This window comes from Zophobas morio, unplaced genomic scaffold (assembly GCF_036711695.1).
Source record: "Zophobas morio isolate AGI-343-1 ecotype UQ-CSIRO unplaced genomic scaffold, CSIRO_AGI_Zmor_V1 ptg000016l, whole genome shotgun sequence".
Taxonomy (NCBI): Eukaryota; Metazoa; Arthropoda; class Insecta; order Coleoptera; family Tenebrionidae; genus Zophobas; species Zophobas morio.
The window spans coordinates 2,110,297-2,132,303 of NW_026972121.1; the positions used below are offsets into that span (position 1 = coordinate 2,110,297).

A 22,007-nucleotide genomic window follows, 5' to 3' on the forward strand; every position below is an offset into this window, starting at 1 on the left:
AGTACACACTTTGCCTAAACTCACTTCTAATAGTCTCATCGTCTACTAATTGGTATATACTGAGATTGTCATTATGAGAACAGTCTAAGGGTTAGAAGCTAAACGGGACCGTATGAACAATCGTGCATTTATACTATCACGTGTAAAGTAAATTTTTTAAGCGTACCGTTTTGGTCAGTAGGTAGAACCTTTGAAAATTTTGACTTTATTTACAAGAATTGGTTAGCGCTCGATGGTGGGGTGGATTATGCATGCATTGTGAAGAGTGACGTGACATGGGGGTGAGGAAAGTAGTGTTATTTAGTTTAGAATAATTACGCTATTAGTATGTATAGTATTTTACAAGTCGTTATTGTTGCAGAAGCTCGAACAAATTATTGTCAATAGTATCTAAAGGAAATTTTTTAGAGGAAAAGACGATGTGTTAAATCTAGTTATTACGTCTGAGGAAGTGAGTATATATGACTTTTTACAGTTAATTTAAGAGATTTTGGACGTTTCAGAGCCTGCGTAACGCGAATGATAGTATAAACACTTTAGTCTAATAATCATAATGTCAATCTCTTTTGACTGTATACATTTAGGTGTGGCGACACGATTAACAACATTAAATTAATAGTAACAATCTGTGCAGCTATGATTCAGACGATATGGCTTATGATATGGAGTGTGACATGATTATGGGTAAATAAATATATCCATCCACCGTTGACCCTAGCCTTTATCCCTATCACCATAAATTTTATTATTTTTGAATTTACCTGCATTGAAAATTGACTCTGATTACATTATTGACCTTTTTTACATAATTGGTGACCTAACAAGCTTTCGGTTACAATAATCTTTGTGACATACATTTGAAGGCAAAGCTTACATCCAAAATTTATTTGCTGCGATTTGTAACACTTGGTGCAACTACTCATCTCATCTATGACTATGTCTTAACGTGTATCTCGTAAAACTTCTGCATCATCCCCAGCATACTCACTTTATCCTTTTCAGTCGTCGTTTCAGGAACTTTAACTTGGTTACTCTTCTCTTCCGCCTTACGTTCTTTCAAAGCTTTGAGTAGCTTCCATTTACTACCCATTTGAGCGGACGCTTCTTTAGCTAGTTCGGGTTTGGTGGTGTCGGCGTCTATTTTAATTTTAGGCAACTCGGGGGTCTTCTCGGGTTTCGGTTCTTCTTCTTCGATCGGTGCCTCTTCGAGCGGTTTCTCTTTCATTTGTACGTGACACCTGGCGAACTCTTGGTTGACGTCTTCTTCTTCCTCGTCGACACTGATGTGCGGGCTGTCAGGACCCGAGGTTTCGCCTGACGAGTGCTCTTCGTCTTTAGGTGGAGGGGACGGCTCACGGGATGGTTCTTCTTCCTCGGGTTCTTCTTTAAATTCATTGATTTTGTCGAACAAAGCGTGGGCTTCTTCCACTTCGTACGAGTTGTGGTTGTTGTTTTCTCGGTGCTTCGCCGACTGGATAACGTGGATGTTATTGTCTTTTTCATCTAGGACCCCTTCGACGACTTTGGCTTTCATTCGGAGTTCTCTTAAAACGAATGACATTCTTTCTTTGACTTCTTCGTACGGTTCGTAGAACTCTTCCAGTTCGGGTTCTTCGCGTAAAGTGGCACCCATTTCGGCTTCCAGTTGCGACTGGCGCTCCATCTCTTCGAGTTTACGGAGCTCGTAGCAGTACCATTCGTCTTCGCTGTCAATACTGTCTTCGGTGCTTTGTCGTCGTGACGACACCCGAGAAGTACTGCGCCAAGAGTGCGTACTTTTGCTATCGTCGTCTTCGCCTTTGTGGCCAGGAATCTCCAAGCTTTGTTGGTGTCGTGGCAGGTACTTGTGAACTTGCGTTCGTAAACTGGACGCTGATGGGCTTCCTTCGAGAGTCAATTCACCGTTGGAGACGACTTTGCTCGTATCGCTATACTGACTTTCAGTGGACGCTTGTTCGACCAGTTTTTCGGGTTTGTTTTCTTCAATTTCTTGGTGTTCTTCACTGGCGATTTCTTCGATCACCACACCTTGCTCGGACAATTGGTCGTCTGAACACGATGATGTCTGCTTTTGTTGTCTGTATTTACCCAAGGCTCTTGACACAGCGAATTCCATGGAGGCTCCACCCACTACCACTACCATTTTGTTTTCGGTGATGACGGTTTCGTCGCTTTTTTCTGACGACGCCGAACTTCTTTTGGTGTCGCCCATGGTGGGAAAAATAGTACTGGAGCCGCTGCCCGTACTTTTTCCTGAAATTTCTTCTTCGGCAGCGAGCGCGTCGCCGTTGAAATCTTGCTCTTGCCGGGGACTCGCGTCGCTGGTCTGTGGAGACTTCTTCACCGGTTCGAACTGAAGTTGTAATTGATCTTCTTCAGGTTTGGGGGCGGCTTCTTGTTGACTGTTGTTTCTGGTTTTGGGTTTGGAGACTTTAGCGAATAAATCGCGGTCGGGTTGGTTTTCGAAGAGGCTGTAGCTGTCTTCGCTTCGGTCGTCTTCGGAGACGACGGAGCTCGCTCGGTGTAGGACCCATTCGTTTTCGGACTGTTCTGGGTCGGATAAAGATTGCGTGGGTTGTTGGAAATGGGTTTTTCGTTTGGCTTTTTGTAGTATTCCGGAAACCGTGGACACAATAGCGTTCTTTTTTTTCCGACGAGGGGCGACGTTGCTCTTGACGTGGGTGCTTTTGCTCTTTTCTAAGTCTTCTCGTCTTACGCCTGACGGGAGGGAGTAAGACCGGTGTCGCTTGGTTAGGTGTAGGTCGGGCAGCCAGTGACTTACTGAACTCATCGCGGATCGTAGCGTGTTCCCCTTTTTACTCTTTTTCGTTTTTTCGTCACGGTGAGTATCAACGGTTTCTGAGTTTATAGTAATGTACCCTGATTGCGTGATTATAACGTTGCTAGCGTCAAAGTATTTATTGTCTCCGTGTTGCTGTTGCTGTACTATGTATTCCGGAACGTTCCTGTTCCTCAGGTCTAGCTCTAGGTATGGTATTTCTTGTCTTTGGTTCCACTGCCTGTTGTGCTGGTCGATTTGCGTCTGGTTTTCGTATATGGGTTGTTGGTGACGCTGGGGTTGTCTCCTTTGATCCAGGTAAGGACTCTGGTTGTAGTCCGACGTTTCGGTCGACCTCATTGAGCTACTCGGGCTCGCACTGTCCTGGTAGTGTCCATCCGGAGGACAACTCAGCCACGCCGAAGGATCGTTGTAGTCTGTTTGCGGTAAATTTACGACCCCACTTTCGTACCTTGATGATGTCGGGTAGTAGGAAAGGGCGTCCGTGATATTTCCACTAGGAAACATGGTTCTGTACATCGCCGTCTTGTAACCTTCATGATTGGCGACTCCGTCGTGGCCGTTACTCGTGGAGTACATCCTCGACAAAGACCTCCTTCTTCCAGAACCGGGTGAGTCGGTTGGGGCCTGGGTCGTTGTAAGCGAATTGTATGTAAAATGCCGTTGTGTATTATGGAATTCGTTGTTTTCGTAAGGCTCAATCAAATCGGGATAGTTGATAGTTTGGTTGATGTAATCTGCGCTGTTGCTGGTGTAGACCGACGTGTACGTTTCCCTATTACTACCCGCCACCGAATAAATCGCAGGTTGGTCGTTGCGGTACATAAACTCTCCGAACGAGTTGGCTTTCGTAGCGTGGTGCTTTTTCCGGCGGGGGCTCACGTTGATATCGGACGCAGGAGCGGGTGCGGGCACGAACGTCCCGTACCCTTCAGACGTCTCCAAGCTACACGGAGACTTGACCGTGGTGAAGGCCGAAAGATGATGTCCCCCCGGCAAGATATTGGTGTGTGGGGTGATGATGGAATCGGTGTTGGATTCAAGGTACGGGCGTTCGTCGGGTTGGACCGGCGCCGGAGACGCCGGGCGGTTGCTCGCCTGTCTCGCCCCGGCATCAGCGTAGTAGTTTAAGGCAGCGATTTTCGACGTGAGGTTTTTGGGAGAACCTGGTGATTTTTCCAGACTGGACCAGCCGCTCATGGATGACAAGCCCGAGTCGGACTTTGCAGCTACTATGTTCGACTTGTTTCTCTTGGGAGATGTTTTTGGCGACCTTCTCGGTTCTAGGTTAATTGACGATGACGGTACCGCGTCTGTACCGAGGAAGACTGGGCTAGGTCCTGTGTGTGGTACAGGAGCTGTACTATTAGGCATCAGGAACGCGTCGCATACGTCTAGAGGAGCAGGTGGCGGCGGACTAGGCGACGCCCCTTTACTTTGTACTTCATCGGAATTCGTTGTGCCGGCAGCGATGTAACCGTCTTGGCGCGTTCTCACGCTGCAAACCGATAACGAAGGAGAGGGGGCTCGTTCGGATTTGATGTTGAAGATGTTGGGGGTGGAGCAAGGAACTGTTTCGTAGGATGCTGCGATCAAGGAGTTGCCGCAGTAGAAGGGGTTTTTGGAGTTGGCGGCCGCCGCGGCGTCTACATGTTGCACGGCGGCGCTGTAGGCGAGCCTCCCGGTCACGGTGGTGAAAGGAGCGCTACAACTGCTCACTTCAGAACGACGTCTAGGCGATGTTGGTGTTCGGATTCCACCGGCTAAAACTTCGGCTACTTCGGTATCGGTTCCTATAACGCTATCAGTCACGGATAATCTTGAGCTAGGTCTAGTTGAATACGGGATGGAATTAGGAAGTTCGGATTTTGCCAGCAGGATGAGCTCGTCTTGATCTCTCGAGCTACTCGAGAAGCTCCAGCTCTCGGACTCGTTATACATGTGTCTCAAGTGCTCGTCCAACGACTTCGAGTTGTCTTCCAAAGCTTTGGTCTCGCCTTCCTGCGAGATGGTTATAGGCGACTCTAAAAGTTTCCGCTGCAACTGTTTGATATTATCCGAGTCCTGCTGTAGTTTGCTACTCAGTCTGTCTAATTCGTTCAGCTTTTCGATCGCTACATGATCTATAGTATCTATACGAGAAAGTTGAGCTATATCCTGTTCACTAACACAAGGAGAGTTACCTCTATAGTCTTTGTAATCTAACGCACTAAACACCTCTTCGGATTCATCCAGATGCTCCAACTTCTTCAGCTCGTTCTTCTTCTCGTTGTTGTCGTCTGCATCTTCGCGCTCTTCCCAGATCATCCCCAGCTGACTCCCTTGAGCCGACAGGTCGCACCCCACCAAATCTTCCCTGTACGCTTGATTCAAACTCCTGTAGAACGCCTCGTCGGGCACGTGCATTTCATCCAACTCCAGTTCTTGGATAGCCGCCGACTGCACTCTACTCACATCCAGACCCTCCTCCAACCCATCCTCCACCGTCCCGTTCCCGAGAATCTCCCGAATCACCTCCAGCTCCCCCAGCCTGGTGTCCAGAACCGCCGCAGCCCCCGCCCCCATGTTCTGCCTGCACCCCGCCCCTCCCGACGTGTAAAAGTCCAGCAGCTGCGAGATGACGCTCTGTTGCTCGTACAGCAACCCTTCCAGCTTCTCCAGACGCTCCCACATCTTGATGTACTCCTGCGACAACAGGTCCAGAGCGCGCCACGCGTACTTGAGCTCGGTCTCGAGGATGTTCAGGCGGGTGCCAAGTCGCTCCATGTACTCGTTGATGACGTAGTCGACGTTGGCGTCATAGTTCTGCGCCATGACGGGCGCCATGGTACCGTCGGCGATACGGTGCACGTTTTCACTCATTTTTCCGCGGGTCCTACTACATTTTAGTCTATTTGATCACGACCCGGAGACGATTCGGCATGATATGTTGCCCGGGCACTCACTCAGAAGCTTAAGCGTTTACGCGACGGATCGGAAAGCATCTTGGGGGTGGCGTGAAATGTCTGTGGGGAAGATGGCCCGCTCACGACCGTCACTCGCCACGTGACACACTCGCAGAGTCATTTTTGCCGTATCCGTCTGAGGCTCATTCTTGGACAACATCTGCAAAAAAGGTGAGGCGTGATGGACGGAAGTAGTGGATGATCGAGTTACTAATGCAGCAGCGGTTTTTCAACATACAATATAATCAGTTAGTTATTTACCAGTATTAAATTCCATTATCCCGCTATTTCACTAATCGAATAATTGTCAGAGAATGTCAGGATTTTTGTTTAAATAAATATTTGGAACGATGGCATGAATAATAGAACCGCCGTCAGTCAAAACGTGAAATGCGTCTCTGTTTTTATTTGAAATGGAGAGAATAGAATATTAAAACTGTGTGCACAGGAAAATTGTATTTTTGTATCTCGATCTGAAATATGAAGACGCATTCGAAATGAAGTATCGCGTTCGTACCTGGGGGTGATTTGCCTCTGCGATTCATGCTCCTGGTTTAGCAACATCGGCGTATCATTTAGACCGCGAAGGTCAAGTCACTAACCCCTCTAAGTTCTAAAGCACATGTACATTAAAGCCCAAAACTGTGCTCAGTTAATTATCGATTTTTGTTTGTTTTGTCCCATTGTTCCACACGTCCACCGAAATTATGTATGCCGAAAGAGATGATTTATTCAGGGGCGGACCAGCGGCACAAATTGCACAGTATTCATGCGCTGTTAGTTGCATCAAACGAATTAATTTACTTATCGAGGACTGTAAAATACGTTTCAACGACACGCATCGATTCAGTGAACTTTTCAAAGTGTACACTTTTCGTCGGGATTAATTATTTACCGACCACTTTAGAAAGTGAAAGGGTCTATTTTTGATTTAGAGACGCTGCCAGCTCTAACGATGAGGGTAGCAGGAGCTAAGTTTGCTAAATGGTCTTACCACATGTTTCCCAAAAACAAATAAAAGAAAATGGGGGAACATACGCTCGGGTAAATAAAGCAAACAAGAAACGGTCGCTTTTCACTCTTATTCGAACAAAAAAGATGCTCTGGGTATTACTTTAATCAATTCTTTCGGTATAGACCCACTGAAATATTTAGGGTCATGGGGAATTGTTTTCAGCTATGCGGCGTTTTAAACTTGTCGTGTCACTCTTATCGACCTTATTTTATCAGTACGTAGGTTTTCGCACTTGTAGGTTAATTTTACGAGCAGTCTTATCTAAGCTTTTACGAGCTGAAGCAACAGTAAAATTCTGACTATCGATATCGACAGGAAGTGCTCCAGTGTTGATTTTTTCGTCGCAAATCGACGATCTCCCCAAAAACCTGCCCGTTTTTCGCGACAGGAAAACTGAGCCTCTATTAGTTGGAAAACTTGGATTGTTTTTAGGATAACCGTAAGAAGCTTGGCGGCAACCGATGGAGAATTTCCCAGGAGACTTCCCCTTACTATTCATATCCATTGTCTTCTAACAAGAGCTTTAAACGAAGCTCAACGCATATTCCCAATTTATACCTTTTGCATTTCGTAAAATTCAACATTCTTTTTAACACTAAAAAGCACAAAGACATAAAACACTGGATTCGTTTTATGACCACAAATCCTGTATGTTTTATTCAAAGAGAGATGTATGAGGGTCATAAACTAAAATTGTTACCCGGTAGCGAAATATCAAAAAACGGCTTATTTTTTATTTTACGAATGACGGAAAACGACTTGATTTACCTTTTGTTCTACATGGGTTACGGGACGTGATCAAAATTTACTAGTTTTAACGCGCAAGGTCTGCGAAGTGTTAAATTGTATTAAGGCACCAACCGAGTTGTGAAAATTGCTTTGTTGAGGCACGTTTCTATTTCTGTGCCTAAATGAATTTTCGACGGTGATGTGGTTATTAAAGACGCGAGACGAAGCGTCAGACTGAGAAAATTGTGCATGGTAAACGCTATTCAAATTTTATAAAATCACATGTTCTTGTATATGTAGTTTATGAATTCGCCTTGACAACCATTTCTAAGAAATCGAAAGTAATGTGGCTCGTTAATCAACACCTGTTGCACCGGCTCGAAAACTAATAAAACTCAAAAACGGTCTTAACTCCGTATCGATTTCGGTAGACATCGATTCCGTATCAATTATGAAAAAAGCCAGCGCCAAAATAAGAACGAAATCAAATATTGATCGCTGTGACCCTAATTTCCGATCTCGTAATCTGTTCCAGCATTCACACATAGCGGCACTAGCAAGAAGCGGAATTTTTTCCATTAGTTCCGTTCCGCAAACCTGACAGCCTTATTTTCGTACTTGGAAATTAATTTATTCACGCCGTTTCGAAAAGACGCGAAACCAATTGTCATAAAGCTGAGGTACCGGAATCGATAAGGGCCCGAGCTGAGGGTTACACACACACGTTGCCAAATTGACTTAGACTGTGACGCGTTCCGCGCCGACACAATGCATGGGACCATCATCTGGTCGTTAGCGACGGCGTGTTCTTCATTAGGTATTCAGCTATTGATGTGTAGGGTCTTGGTAATTTTAAACTTGGGGAAGTTTAAGACTCGGAGTAGCTGATCCAGGTGCCGAAGAAGGAGACTTCAGGGTCGCGGACTTTGACGGAATGTATCGATTTCGCTTTATTCTCGACGTTTTATTGTCAGAAATGACATTTACATAGCTGAATGCGTCGGGCAATTTGCGCCTCGTCTCGTGTATTTAAGGGGTCATTAAGGGAACTCATTTCCTGGGCTGTATTTTTTTATTTTCTTTATTAGGGGAATCACGGAGGCGCTGGCGATAAGTACAAGGGGTGGAATGGGTGGTGAGGGCGAATGCGGTTTTCAAGACTGTTTTAGAGGCAGGTAGCAAAAATTTTAAGTTCGACACGGTTATTTTTTGGCAAGGTGTTTAAAACTGTAGCATAGAAACGTATACCTGCGTACTTGTGTCGGACGAAGACAGAAACAGAAACATACCGTCTCTATTATACTGTTTGCACGCAAAAGAATTGTCGGTACCCAAAAGCAAGAGGTATTAGGTTTCTCCGCCTCTTCTTTGCGGCTTCCCATAATCCCATAAATACTTAGGTGTACAGAATAAGGTAGACAAGGATTAAAATTTCCTGACTTGAAAGCTTTGAATTCGAAACGAGAATTTTATGAGATCAGCAAAAAATGAAATTTTTTAACTCACGAGGTACACCACCAAGTTAGGGGTTGACTACATATCTATAACCATTTTGATAAAATGTCTGTGAACATATCTCAATTGTTGAAGGAATTTAATAATATACAACTTTTTTATTAAATATTTATACAGTTACGAACATTTCCCCAGTGTAATCTAGGAAAGTGTTGTAGTAGGTTCCATTTGACAAATATGTACTGGAAATTGGGTTTACAGTTATGGTGTGAACTGCAAAATATTAATAATTTTTTTTTGTTTATCTTTCCCAAAATTTGATGCCGTCATCTACAATTTTGCTGAATAAACTGAATTCAAAATATGCAAAATAATACACTTGTTTCTTGTTGTGAAAAGATGAATAGCATATTAAGAAAAAAAGGGAAAATATAAGCCCCGCCCACCCTCCCAATCGCAATTGTGATAGTTTTTTTTATTCGTCGTGCGCCAAGAGGGCGGAGCTTACTGCAAAATCCGTATTTCTCCACAAACATTTAGCATTTTCGACATGTTTTAAGTTCCTTGTGATAAGAAGACTACAAATATTAATAAAAAGGCAAAATTATGTTGATCTTTTTTTATTCGCCGTGAATCAAGAGGAATAAGTATTTTGCAGTTAAGCTCCGCCCTTTTGGTACACGACGAATAAAAAAAATCGTCAAACTAAATGTATTAAGTAAAAAAGAAAGCCAAAAGATAAGCCCCACCCAACCGTTTCGATCTCAATCGTGATGAATTTTTTATTCGGTGTCAGACCGAGGAGCGGAGCGTAATAAAGGTATTTCCCTACAAAAAAATACCATTTTAAACATGTTTTATACTTTCTTATTAACGAAAGAACACTATACACACGTTAAGAAGAAAAGGCAAAAAGTAAGCCCCACCCACCCACCCGGTCTCAATTGTGATGATTTTTTTATTCGTCGTGAGTCCAGAGGGCGGAGCTTAACTGCAAAATACTTATTTCTTTACGAGAAATTGAAAACATGTTTTTGAATATCGTTTTCCTCAAAGAATAGGATGTGTGGTAAGAAAAAAATAAAGCTAAAAATGAAGCCCCGCCTCGATCGTAATTCTGAGGAATTTTTTATTCGTTGTCAGACGGGGAGGCGGAGCATAATTGCAAAATCGATATTTCCCTTCACAAATTTACTATTTTAAACATGTCTTAAATTTCTTGTTTTGAAAAGATGACTACATGTATTAAGAAAAAGAAAAGCAAAATATAAGCCCCGCCCACTCGCCCTATCTCAATTGTGATGATTTTTTTTATTCGTCGTAAGCCGGGGGGCGGAGCTTAATTGCAAAATCCTTATTTTCCCACGAGAAATGGCCATGTGAAGCATGTTTTTAAATTATCGAAACGACTACGCATATTAAGAGCAAAATGTAAAATATATCATATATCAGCACGGTACTCAAAACATGTATCACATGGTAATTTCTTGTAGAAACATAAGGATTTTGTATTCAAGCGCCACCTCCCGGCTCACGACGAATAAAAACTTCGTCAAAATTGAGACAGGGTGGGGCTTAATCATTGGCATCTTTTTCTTAATATATATAGTTTCCGTTCAACAACGTAATACTTGAAACATAACTGTACTCTCAAATTCACCATTTGATATTGTGTGTATTTTATTGTTGAAACAAGGATATGTATATTATGAGAAGAAAGTCAATGGATAAGTAAGCCCCACCCACCCGCCCTATTTCAATTGTGATGATCGTTTTTATTCGTCGTAAGCCGGAGGGCGGAGTTTAATTGCAAAATTCTTATTTTTCTACGAGAAATGACCAAGTGAAACATGTTGTTGAAAGAAAACTAAGTATATTAAGTAAAAAAGAAAGCCAAAAGGTTAGCCCCACCCATAGCTGCCTCGATCTTAATTTTGAACAATTTTTCATTCGTTGTCAGACCGAGAGGCGGATCTTCTCTTGCTGTGAAAAGATGACTACGTATATTAAAAAAAAAAGGCAAAATATAAGCCCCGCCCACCCACCCTATCGCAATTGTGATGATTTTTTTTTATTCGTAGTAAGCCGGGGGGCGGAGCTTAATTGGAAAATCCTTATTTTCCCACGAGAAATGGCAATGTGAAACATATTTCCCTAAAAAATTTTATCGTATTAAATATGTTTTAAGTTTCTTGTTGTGAAAAGAAGACTACACATATTCAGAAAAAACAGCAAAATGTAAGCCCCACCCACCCGCCCTATCTCAATTGTGATGATTTTTTTAATTCGTCGGCAGCCAAGAGGGCGGAGGTTAACTGTAAAAGCCTTGTTTCTCTACGAGAAATTAAGAACATGTTTTTGAATATCGTGTTTGTCAAAGAATACAATGTATATTAGGAAAAAAAAGCCAAAGATTAAGCCCCACCCATAGCCACTTCGATCTTAATTTTGAACAATTTTTCATTCGTTGTCAGACCGAGAGGCGGAAGCTCCGCCTCTCGGTCTGAGAAGAGAAGCTCTCTTTCTGTGAAAGGCTGACTACGTATATTTAGAAAAAAAAAAGGGAAAATATAAGCCCCGCCCACCCGCCCCATCGCAATTGTGATGATTTTTTTCATTCGTCGGCAGCCAAGAGGGCGGAGGTTAGCTGCAAAATCCTTATTTCTGTACAAGAAATTAAAAACATGTTTTTGATTATCGTGGTCGTCAAAGAATACAATGTATATTAGGAAAAAAAGGCAAAGATTAAGCTCCGCCCATTGCCGCCTCAATCTTAATTTTGAACAATTTTTCATTCGTTGTCAGACCGAGAGGCGGAGCTTCTCTTGCTGTGAAAAGATGACTACGTATACTTAGAAAAAAAGGGAAAATATAAGCCCCGCCCACCCGCCCTATCGCAATTGTGATGATTTTTTTTATTCGTCGTAATCCAAGGGGCAGAGCTTAATTGCAAAATCCTTATTTTCCTACCAGGAATGGCCATGTGAAGCATGTTTTTAAATGATCGAGACGACTACGCATATTGAGAATAAAAGGTAAAATATATCATACATCAGCTCGATACTCAAAACATGTTTCACATGGTAATTTCTTGTAGAAAAATAAGGATTTTGCATTTAAGCTCCACCTCCCGGTTCACGACCAATACAAGATTCGTCAGAATTGAGGCAGGGCGGGTGGGTGGGGCTTAATCATTGGCATAGTTTTCTTAATGTATATAGTTTTCGTTCAACAATATAATACTTGAAACATAATTCTAATCTCAAATTCACCATTTGATATTGTGCGTATTTTATTGTTGAAACAAGACTATGTATATTATGAAAAGAAAGTCAATGGATAAGCAAGCCCCACCCACCCGTCCTATCTCAATTGTGATGTTTTTTTTTATTCGTCGTAAGCTGGAGGGCGGAGTTTAATTGCAAAATTCTTATTTTTATACCAGAAATGACCATGTGAAACATGTTGTTGAAAGAAAACTAAGTGTATTAAGTAAAAAAGAAACCCCAAAGATAAGCCCCACCCATTCGTCTCGACCTCAATCGTGATGAATTTTTCATTCGTTGTCAAACCGAGAGGCGGACCGTAATTGCAAACTCGTTATTTCCCTTCACAAATTTACTGTATTTTAAACATATTTTAAGTTTCTTGTTGTGAAAAGATGACTACGTATATTAAGAAAAAAAAAAGGCCATTGTGATGATTATTTTTTTATTCGTCGTAATCCGAGGGGCGGAGTTTAATTGCAAAATCTCTATTTTTCTAGGAGAAATAATCAGTACACTCCTGTGGTTTAAGGAGACAAAATCAATCAAATTTCATTTTCTTTTATGCAGCCGCTGATGCTTGTACGTGATTATAGTCGATTTTTTTTTAAGTATAAACATAAATATTTGAATTTAACTTAATTTAATTACTAAGAGTTTATTTTTTAGTTTTCACTTTATAGACTTAGACCAATTTTATTTATATTTTGGGGGTTATTATTATTATTATGAAGCGTGGATAAAACATGAAAGTAGCCAATTACAATACTTTTCTAACTAAGTAAACATACAGCATTATTGTATAAGTTAAACCGAACACTCTATAGTCGTGTGTTTGGAAATACTAAAATATTAGATTGCGTTGAAGATTTTTTCTACAGTCCACAGCGCCCTTTGACCTTTGGAACACCCCGTATGAATTTATTTTACACGAGTATTTTGGCAGAAATGGTGTAAAAATTTTAATTATATGTTGTGTTATTAACTGCCGAATAATAAGATATTTTCGAAATTTTAATTTGTTTTTGGCGAATTGTTTGTAAAATTCGTATTTTTTCATTCGTCCACGCACTGCGAAAATTATGTTCTTGTAACGAATAATTTTGCAGTATTATAATTACGAGTAATAGATTCATTTAGTATGCGAGGCATCGATGAAAAAAACTCGGCAAAAAATGTCTGATAAGAAGGTCTCGGCGAGAATTTTTTGTTCCGTTTTCGTGTTACGCGTGCACCGGAGTTCGGTCGGTTTTAATTTTGTTCAGGTATGTGCGCTCTGGAAATTAGTTTGTCTAAGTGGGTTATTTTTGTTAGAAATAATTTGGTTTCGGGTTTAAAGTGAAAGGTGAGTGTTGTGTTGTGTATGTATCGGTCTATTATTCAATATATTGTGCCTTATTTCCTGAGTTGTTTTATTCTAAATTGATATAAAAATGCGGATGTTAAGGGAGAACTTGTTGTAATGTACAAATCGTTACTTAACGAATCAATAAATATGTTTATTCTTTAAAACTCGCCTGAAAACATTTTTGTACTTGGAACATAATTAACTACAACTAAAAGAAGTTCACTAAACCAGCAATCATTTTAATTGAAAACAGTAATGAAATGAAAATAGCGATTTTCTGTTTCCATTTATCTGTTTGTTAGCAAATTTTTAGGCAAATATTTATTATCCGAAACTCTTTTTTGGATCTTCACCAAGAATCGCGTGATGTAAATGTAAAATTTTGCTTAGAATTTAAATTGTGATTTGAAAACATTTTCTAAATAGTATTTTTTAAATCTTATTTACTTATGGTATTTTTCTTTGTCTCAACAAAAAGTTGATGTGTTTTTTGTTGCAGTGGGTTCATAAGTGAAGATGAGGGAATTCGCTGAATTGTAGCAGAAGAAGAAGCCTAAAGATTAGAATTATACATTAATTTTAAATTGAATTGGGTGATATTTTTTTAACATTTTTTTAATCTCTTATGAAGACTATTTTGATCGGTAAATTTGTGTCATTTTCTATTTCATCAATTTTTTTTTACTTCTTTTTGTTACATATTTTGTTAGTATTTTATTTTATTATTTATGCACTCTTTTCCTTGTGTGCGTATGTTCAGACCATTTTTTCCTTTCGACATGTTTTTAAAATTCCGGTGTTCCAAATGATCAGTTTCTTTTCATATACCGAGTGTCTCACGTAACATTTTCGGGCGCAATAACTCATGTATTTAAGTGATTTTTCGATTCTTAATTGATTCAAATGTTGTTTTTGTTGAAAAGAAGACTACACTTCCTAAGAAAAAAAGACAAAATGTAAGCCCCACCCACCCACCCTATCGCAATTGTAATGAAATTTTTTTCATTCGTTGTCAGACCGAGAGGCGGAGCGTAATAAAGATGTTTCCCTTCAAAAAATTACCATTTTAAACATGTTTTACAGTTTCTTGTTAACGAAAGAAGAATATACACACGTTAAGAAGAAAAGGCAAAAAGTAAGCCCCGCCCACCCGCCCTGTCTCAATTGTGACGATTTTTTTTATTCGTCGTGAGCCAAGAGGGCGGAGCTTAACTGCAAAATCCGTATTTCTCCACAAAAATTTAAAAAATTTTTTTGAAGATCGTGTCCCTTAAAGAATTCAATTTCGATAAATTTTTCAGTTGTCAGACCGAGAGGCGGAACATAATTGCAAAATCCATATTTCTCTACAAAAATTTAGCATTTTAGACATCTTTTAAATTTCTTGTTGTGAAAAGAAACTACAAATATTAATAAAAAAAAGGCAAAATTATGTTAACTTTTTTTTATTCGTCGTGAATCAAGAGGAACAAGTATTTTTCAGTTAAGCTCCGCCCTCTTTGTACACGACGAATAAAAAAGATCGTCACAATTGGAGATAGGGCGGGTGGGCGGGGTTTATATTTTGCCCTTTTTCTTAATATATGTAGTATTCATTAAATAACACGATACTCAAAAAATAATTTTAATTTATTGTAGGGAAAGAAGTGTTTTACACTTAAACTCCGCCCTCTTGGTTCACGACGAATAAAAACGATCGTCACAATTGAGATAGGGCGAGTGGGAAATATCGATTTTACAATTAGGCTCCGCCCCATAATTGCAAAAATGTACTATTTTAAACATGTTTAAATTTCTTGCTGTGAAAAGGTGACTACGTATATTTAACAAAAAGGTAAAATATAAGCCCCACCCATCCGACCTATCTCAGTTGTGAAGATTTTTTTATTCGTCGTGAGCCAAGGTTAATTGCAAAGTTTTTATTTTCTTCGAGAAATTACTATGGGAAACATATTTCTAAGTTAAATGTGTTGTTCAAACGAAACTAAATGTATTAAGTAAAAAAGAAACCCAAAAGATAAGCCCCACCCAACTGTTTCGATCTCAATCATGATGAATTTTTCATTCGGTATCAGACCGAGGGGCGGAGCGTAATAAAGATATTTATATGATATAGATAAATCGAAAAATTCAAAAATTGAAAAATATTTCCCTACAAAAAATTACCATTTGAAAGATGTTTCACAGTTTGTTGTTAACGAAAGAAGACTACACACGTTAAGTAGAAAAGGCAAAAAGTAAGCCCCGCCCACCCGCCCTACCTCAATTGTGATGATTTTTTTTATTCGTCGTCCGCCAAGAGGGCGGAGCTTAACTGCAAAATCCGTATTTCTCCACAAAAATTAAAAAAATGTTTTTGCAAATCGTGTTCCTTAAAGAATACCGAGAGATGGAGCATAATTGCAAAATCCATATTTTTCTACAAAATTTAGCATTTTTGACATGTTTTAAGTTTTTTGTGATAAGACTACAAATATTAATAAAAAGGCAAAATTGTGTTGACTTTTTTTTATTCGCCGTGAATCAAGAGGAATAAGTATTTTGCAGTTAAGCTCCGCCCTTTTGGTACACGACGCATAAAAAAGAGCGTCAAACTAAATGTATTTAAGTAAAAAAAAAGCCAAAAGATAAGCCCCACCCAACCGTTTCGATCTCAATCGTGATGAATTTTTTATTCGGTGTCAGAACGAGGGGCGGAGCGTAATAAAGATATTTCTCTACAAAAAATTACCATTTTAAACATGTTTTACAGTTTCTTGTTAACGAAAGAAGACTAGACACACGTTAAGAAGAAAAGGCAAAAAGTAAGCCCCGCCCACCCGCCCGATCTCAATCTTGATAATTTTTTGTATTCGTCGTGAGCCAAGAGGGCGGAGCTTAACTGCAAAATCCGTATTTCTCCACAAAAATGAAAAAAATGTTTTTGAATATCGTGTTCCTTAATGAATACCGAGAGACGGAGCATAATTGCAAAATCCATATTTTTCAACAAAAATTTAGCATTTTAGACATGTTTTAAGTTTCTTGTGATAAGAAGACTACAAATATTAATAAAAAGGCAAAATTATGTTGACTTTTTTTTATTCGCCGTTAATCAAGAGGAACAAGTATTTTGCAGTTAACCTCCTCCTTTTTGGTATACGACGAATAAAAAAGAGCGTCAAACTAAATGTATTAAGTAAAAAAGAAAGCTAAAAGATAAGCCCCACCCAATCGTTTCGATCTCAATCGTGATGATTTTTTTATTCGGTGTCGGAACGAGGGGTGGAGCGTAATAAAGATATTTCTCTACAAAAAATTACCGTTTTAAACATGTTTTACAGTTTCTTGTTAACGAAAGAAGTCTATACACACGTTAAGAACATGCAAAAAGTAAGCCCCGCCCACCCACCCGATCTCAATTGTGATGATTTTTTTTATTCGTCGTGCGCCAAGAGGGCGGAGCTTAACTGCAAAATCCGTATTTCTCCACAAAAATTTTAAAAATGTGTTTGAATATCGTGTTCCTTAAAGAATACCGAGAAACGGAGCACAATTGCAAAATCCATATTTCTCTACAAAAATTTAGCATTTTAGACATGTTTTAATTTTCTTGTGATAAGAAGACTACAAATATTAATAAAAAGGCATAATTATATTGACTTTTTTTTATTCGCCGTGAATTAAGAGGAATAAGTATTTTGCAGTTAAGCTCCGCCCTTTTAGTACACGACGAATAAAAAAGAGCGTCAAACTAAATGTATTAAGTAAAAAAGAAAGCCAAAAGATAAGCCCCACCCAACCGTTTCGATCTCAATCGTGATGAATCTTTTATTCGGTGTCAGAACGAGGGGCGGAGCGTAATAAAGATGTTTCCCTACAAAAAATTATCATTTTAAACATGTTTTACAGTTTCTTGTTAACGAAAGAAGACTATACACACGTTAAGAAGACAAGGCAAAAGTAAGCCCCGCCCACCCGCCCTATCTCAATTGTGATGATTTTTCTTATTCGTCGTGAGCCAAGAGGGCGGAGCTTAACTGCAAAATCCGTATTTCTCCACAAAAATTTTAAAAATGTTTTTGAATATCGTGTTCCGTAAAGAAAACTGAGAGACGGAGCATAATTGCAAAATCCATATTTCTCTACAAAAATTTAGCATTTTAAACATGTTTTAAGTTTCTTGTGATAAGAAGACTACAAATATTAATGAAAAGGCAAAATTTTGTTGACTTTTTTTTATTCGCCGTGAATCAAGAGGAATAAGTATTTTGCAGTTAAGTTCCGCCCTTTTTGTACACGACGAATAAAAAAGATCGTCAAACTAAATACATTAAGTAAAAAAGAAAGCCAAAAGGTAAGCCCCACCCAACCGTTTGGATCTCAATCGTGATAAATTTTTTATTCGGTGTCAGAACGAGGAGCGGAGCGTAATAAAGATATTTCCCTACAAAAAATTACCATTTTAAACATGTTTTACAGTTTCTTGTTAACGAAAGAAGACTATACACACGTTAAGTAGAAAAGGCAAAAAGTAAGCCCCCCCCACCCACCCGATCTCAATTGTGATGATTTTTTTTATTCGTTGTACGCCAAGAGGGCGGAGCCTAACTGCAAAATCCGTATTTCTCCCCAAAAATTTAAAAAATGTTTTTGAATAAATTGTTTTTCCTAAAGAATACTGAGAGACGGAGCATAATTGCAAAATCCATATTTCTCTACAAAAATTTAGCACTTTAGACATGTTTTAAGTTTCTTGTGATAAGAAGACTACAAATATTATTAAAAAGGCAAAATAATGTTGACTTATTTTTATTTTTGTTTTAGTATGTGTAAACTTCTTTGTACAAGATGAAACTTAAAACATCTTTAGAATCGTAAATTTGTATAAAGAAATGTCGATTTTGCAATTAGGCCCCTCCCCATAATTGCAAAATCCATACTTCCTTCCAAAAATGTACTATTTTAGGCATGTTTTAAATTTGTTATTGTGAAGAGATGACTACGTATAATAAGAAAAGGCAAAATTTAAGCCCCACCCACCCGACCTATGTCATTTGTGAAGATTTTTTTAATTCGCCGTGAGCCAAGGGGGCGGAGTCAATAGCCAAGTCTTCATTTTCTACCATAAATTACCATGTGAAACATATTCTTAATAATTTTGTTGCTTAAATGTGTTAAGTAAAAAAGAAAACCAAAAGATAAGCCGCACCCATCCGTCTCGATCTCAATCGCGATGAATTTTTCATTCGTTGTCAGACCAAGGGGCGGAGCGTAATTGCCAAATCACCAAAAACTATAACAACTTTTCAAAGAATTATTAAATATTTGGAAAAAGAGAGTTTTTACCGGAATTTTTTTTTCTTGCAATTTTCTAGACACTTGTGATCATCAATCAGAACGAAGCGGCAAATTCGCGTTTGCTTTCCGGTAAGTTGTACCCCAAACAAAGCTTTAATTACAGCACCGTAAATTTATTTTCAGTGAATGAAACCTTCCAGCGACCACTTTCTATATCAATATAGCTTTTTAATTTCGTTTTGATAAAGCGACTGAATGGAGTTATTCCAGTAACGAAACCGGCGTGGTGTGCTTATAATTATGTCGATCGATTTTCCATATTGTACTAATACCTTAATCCGTAGAACCTAAAATAACTCGCCGTTAAATCACTCTTTATATTTTTACCATCAACTTACTGACATTCAAAAAATGATCGATAACTCATCACTTTATTACTCTATCACGAAATGAGGAACTATATTTACCGAAGTGTTTAATTTTAATGCCTAGTGCGCCAACGACGCTTTTTCGAGCAGGCGGATGCATACATTGTAAAACAGTAATTATCGCCCTAGGTCGTACCGGCATTGTTTTAGAGCGGCGCGCCGGTCGATAGCCCGATTATGAATTATATATGAGAGGAAATGTGCTTACATAGGACCCACGGTGAATTTGGCTACGATGCGACAGATCGTAGACTATTTATTGACTGTTGACGTGTCTTCAAAAATCTCAGCGGAGCTTAAAACGAACAGCTGGTTGCATATGCGCCCAGGGGCGGAAATGTGTATATTGCTTTTTAATGTGTTTATCCGTAAATTACGGCGCAAATAAACGTTTTCAACCCTTATCCAATTAGCTAACTGTGTTCTAAGTTAACCTAGGATACGCTTTTCATCGGTTCTGCAAATGGCAGCTACTGCTCTGGAAGGGTGGTCATAAATTTTGGTAATAAACTAGCAAGTTAGGGTTGGTTGAATTCCGGAAGGAAATATTTTTATGAGTGGATCGATATGAAAATTAAGACGAAGTGAGATGGTAGTAACTAAATCAAGAAGCAGATGTCTTAATTTACGGGGCGTTTGGGTGAATTGTTCCATGTGTGGGGGTCTGGATAATGTAGTGAAGAGTTAGAGAAAAATGAGAGGGATTTTAGACTTTTTTGATTTTTTAATTATTTATCATAGCAAAAGAATGTTCCTTGGGGTATTTCAACTCGCTTTAAAAATTAAAGGCGTTTAGGATGTCCTAATTAGGAAATCCTTTGTTGTTGTTAAGCTCAAACCACCTATTTAATGTTGTATGAGCTTGGCTATGTTAAGTTTTTGTAGGTTACTAAATGGGTAATAAATTATTCAAGCTTGCCATCATCCCTTATTTTAGCAGTATTATTAACCAACAAATCCAGTTGGGGTAATGTAAACTGTATGCATGACACACGAAATCTGATAGTAAATAATTGGTTTGACGCTATTTCGACAGAATTTCCCTTAGTCACTTTTATGAGACAAAACTGGAAAAAGAACGTCGAGAGTGCGAGCGCAGTGAGCACGTGTAGGCGTTATTAACACATTTTTAGTTAATAACACCCACTGTCCTACACTTTCTGTAAGAATAAATGTAAAAAAAAACAAATTAAAAATGCGAGCGCAGTGAGCACGTTCAGGTTTAATTAAAGAAGATCTCTAAAGTTAAACATCTTCAGGAAAATGGGGTGAGGCGTTTTTTATATTAACAGTAAAATAGATAGGGTGATTCATTAATTTTTTTGAGTCACCCTGTATAAGTAATTATAAAAATCAAAAAATCGAAAATTGCAGAAATTGTAATGTTGAAAACTGGAAAATCAAAAAATCGAATCGAAAAATTGAAGAATCGAAAAACTGAAAAATCGAGAAATTAAAAGTCGAAAAAGAAAAAGAGAAAAATCAATAATTTTCAAAAAAATGTATAATAAAAAAAAACAAAAATTTAGAAATGAAACATTCCCAAAATTGAAATGTTGAAAAATCAAGAAATCGAAAACTTGAAACATTGAGAAATCGAGAAAACAAAATGTCAAAAAATGTGATAATTTGAAAAAAATTGAAAAAGTGAAGAATCGAAAAACGGAATAATCGAGAAATTGAAAAATCTCAAAGCGGAAATGTCGAAAAATCAAAAAATTGCAAAATCGGAAAGTCGAAGAATAAAAAAAAACGAGAAATCGAGAAAATCAGAAATTTCAAACCTGAAACAGGAAAACTGAAAAATCGAAAAATTGACAAGTCGAAAAGTCGAAAAACCGGGAGATCGGGAAATCGAGTACTCAAGAGGTCGAAGAAGCGAAAAATTGAAAAATCAAAGTAGGGCAGACACGAAAAATTATAAATTGACCAAACCAAAATATCGAAATCTTCGATAAATCGATACATCGAAAAATTGAAAGACCAAAAAAAAATAAATAAAAGCGAAAAGATGGAGAAATTGAAAAATCGAAAAATTAACAAATTTACAACTATTTAAAAATTCTAACATTTGAAAAATCCAAAAATTTTTGAATAATTGAAAAATCCACAAACTCGTGTATTGAAATGTGTATATTAAAATCCTAAAACTTGAAAAATTGAAGCAGAGAGAAATCGAAAAATTCAGAAATCGGAAAGTCGAAGAATAAAAAAACCGAGAAGTCGAGAAAATCAAAAATTTCAAACCTGAAATAGGAAATCTGAAAAATCGAAACATTGACAAGTCGAAAAGTCGAAAACCCGAGAGATCGTAAAATCGGGTACTCAAGAGGTCGAAGAATCGAAAAATTGAAAAATCTAAGTAGGCCAGACACGAAAAATTTAAGATTGACAAAACCAAAAGTATCGAAATCTTTGATAAATCGATAAATCGAAAAAATGAAAGATCAAAAAAAAATAATAAAAATGAAAAGATCGAGAAATTGAAAAATCGAAAAATTAACAAATTTTAACAACTATTTTAAAATTCTAACATTTGAAAAATCCAAAAATTTTTGAATAATCGAAAAATCGATAAAATGGTGTATTATTGAATTATGTATTTTAAAATCCTAAAACTTGAAAAATCGAAGCAGGGAGAAATCGAAAAATTCAGAAATCGGAAAGTCGAAGAATAAAAAAACCGAGAAATCCAGAAAATAAAAAATTTCAAACCTGAAATAGGAAAATTGAAAAATCGA

General features: G+C 38.4%; 1 protein-coding gene across 3 annotated transcripts in view; it reads right to left on the reverse strand.

Annotated features, from left to right (window-relative positions):
* Positions 1-22,007, reverse strand: part of LOC135129545 (protein unc-13 homolog A) — a 186,925-nt gene that overhangs the window by 92,731 nt on the left and 72,187 nt on the right. For all 3 annotated transcript variants that reach the window (XM_064056714.1, XM_064056711.1, XM_064056712.1), the window contains one exon: positions 989-5,905. In XM_064056714.1, coding sequence (XP_063912784.1) covers positions 989-5,662 — 4,674 coding nt within the window. In that variant the 5' untranslated portion in view covers positions 5,663-5,905. The remainder of the gene's footprint in view (positions 1-988; positions 5,906-22,007) is intronic.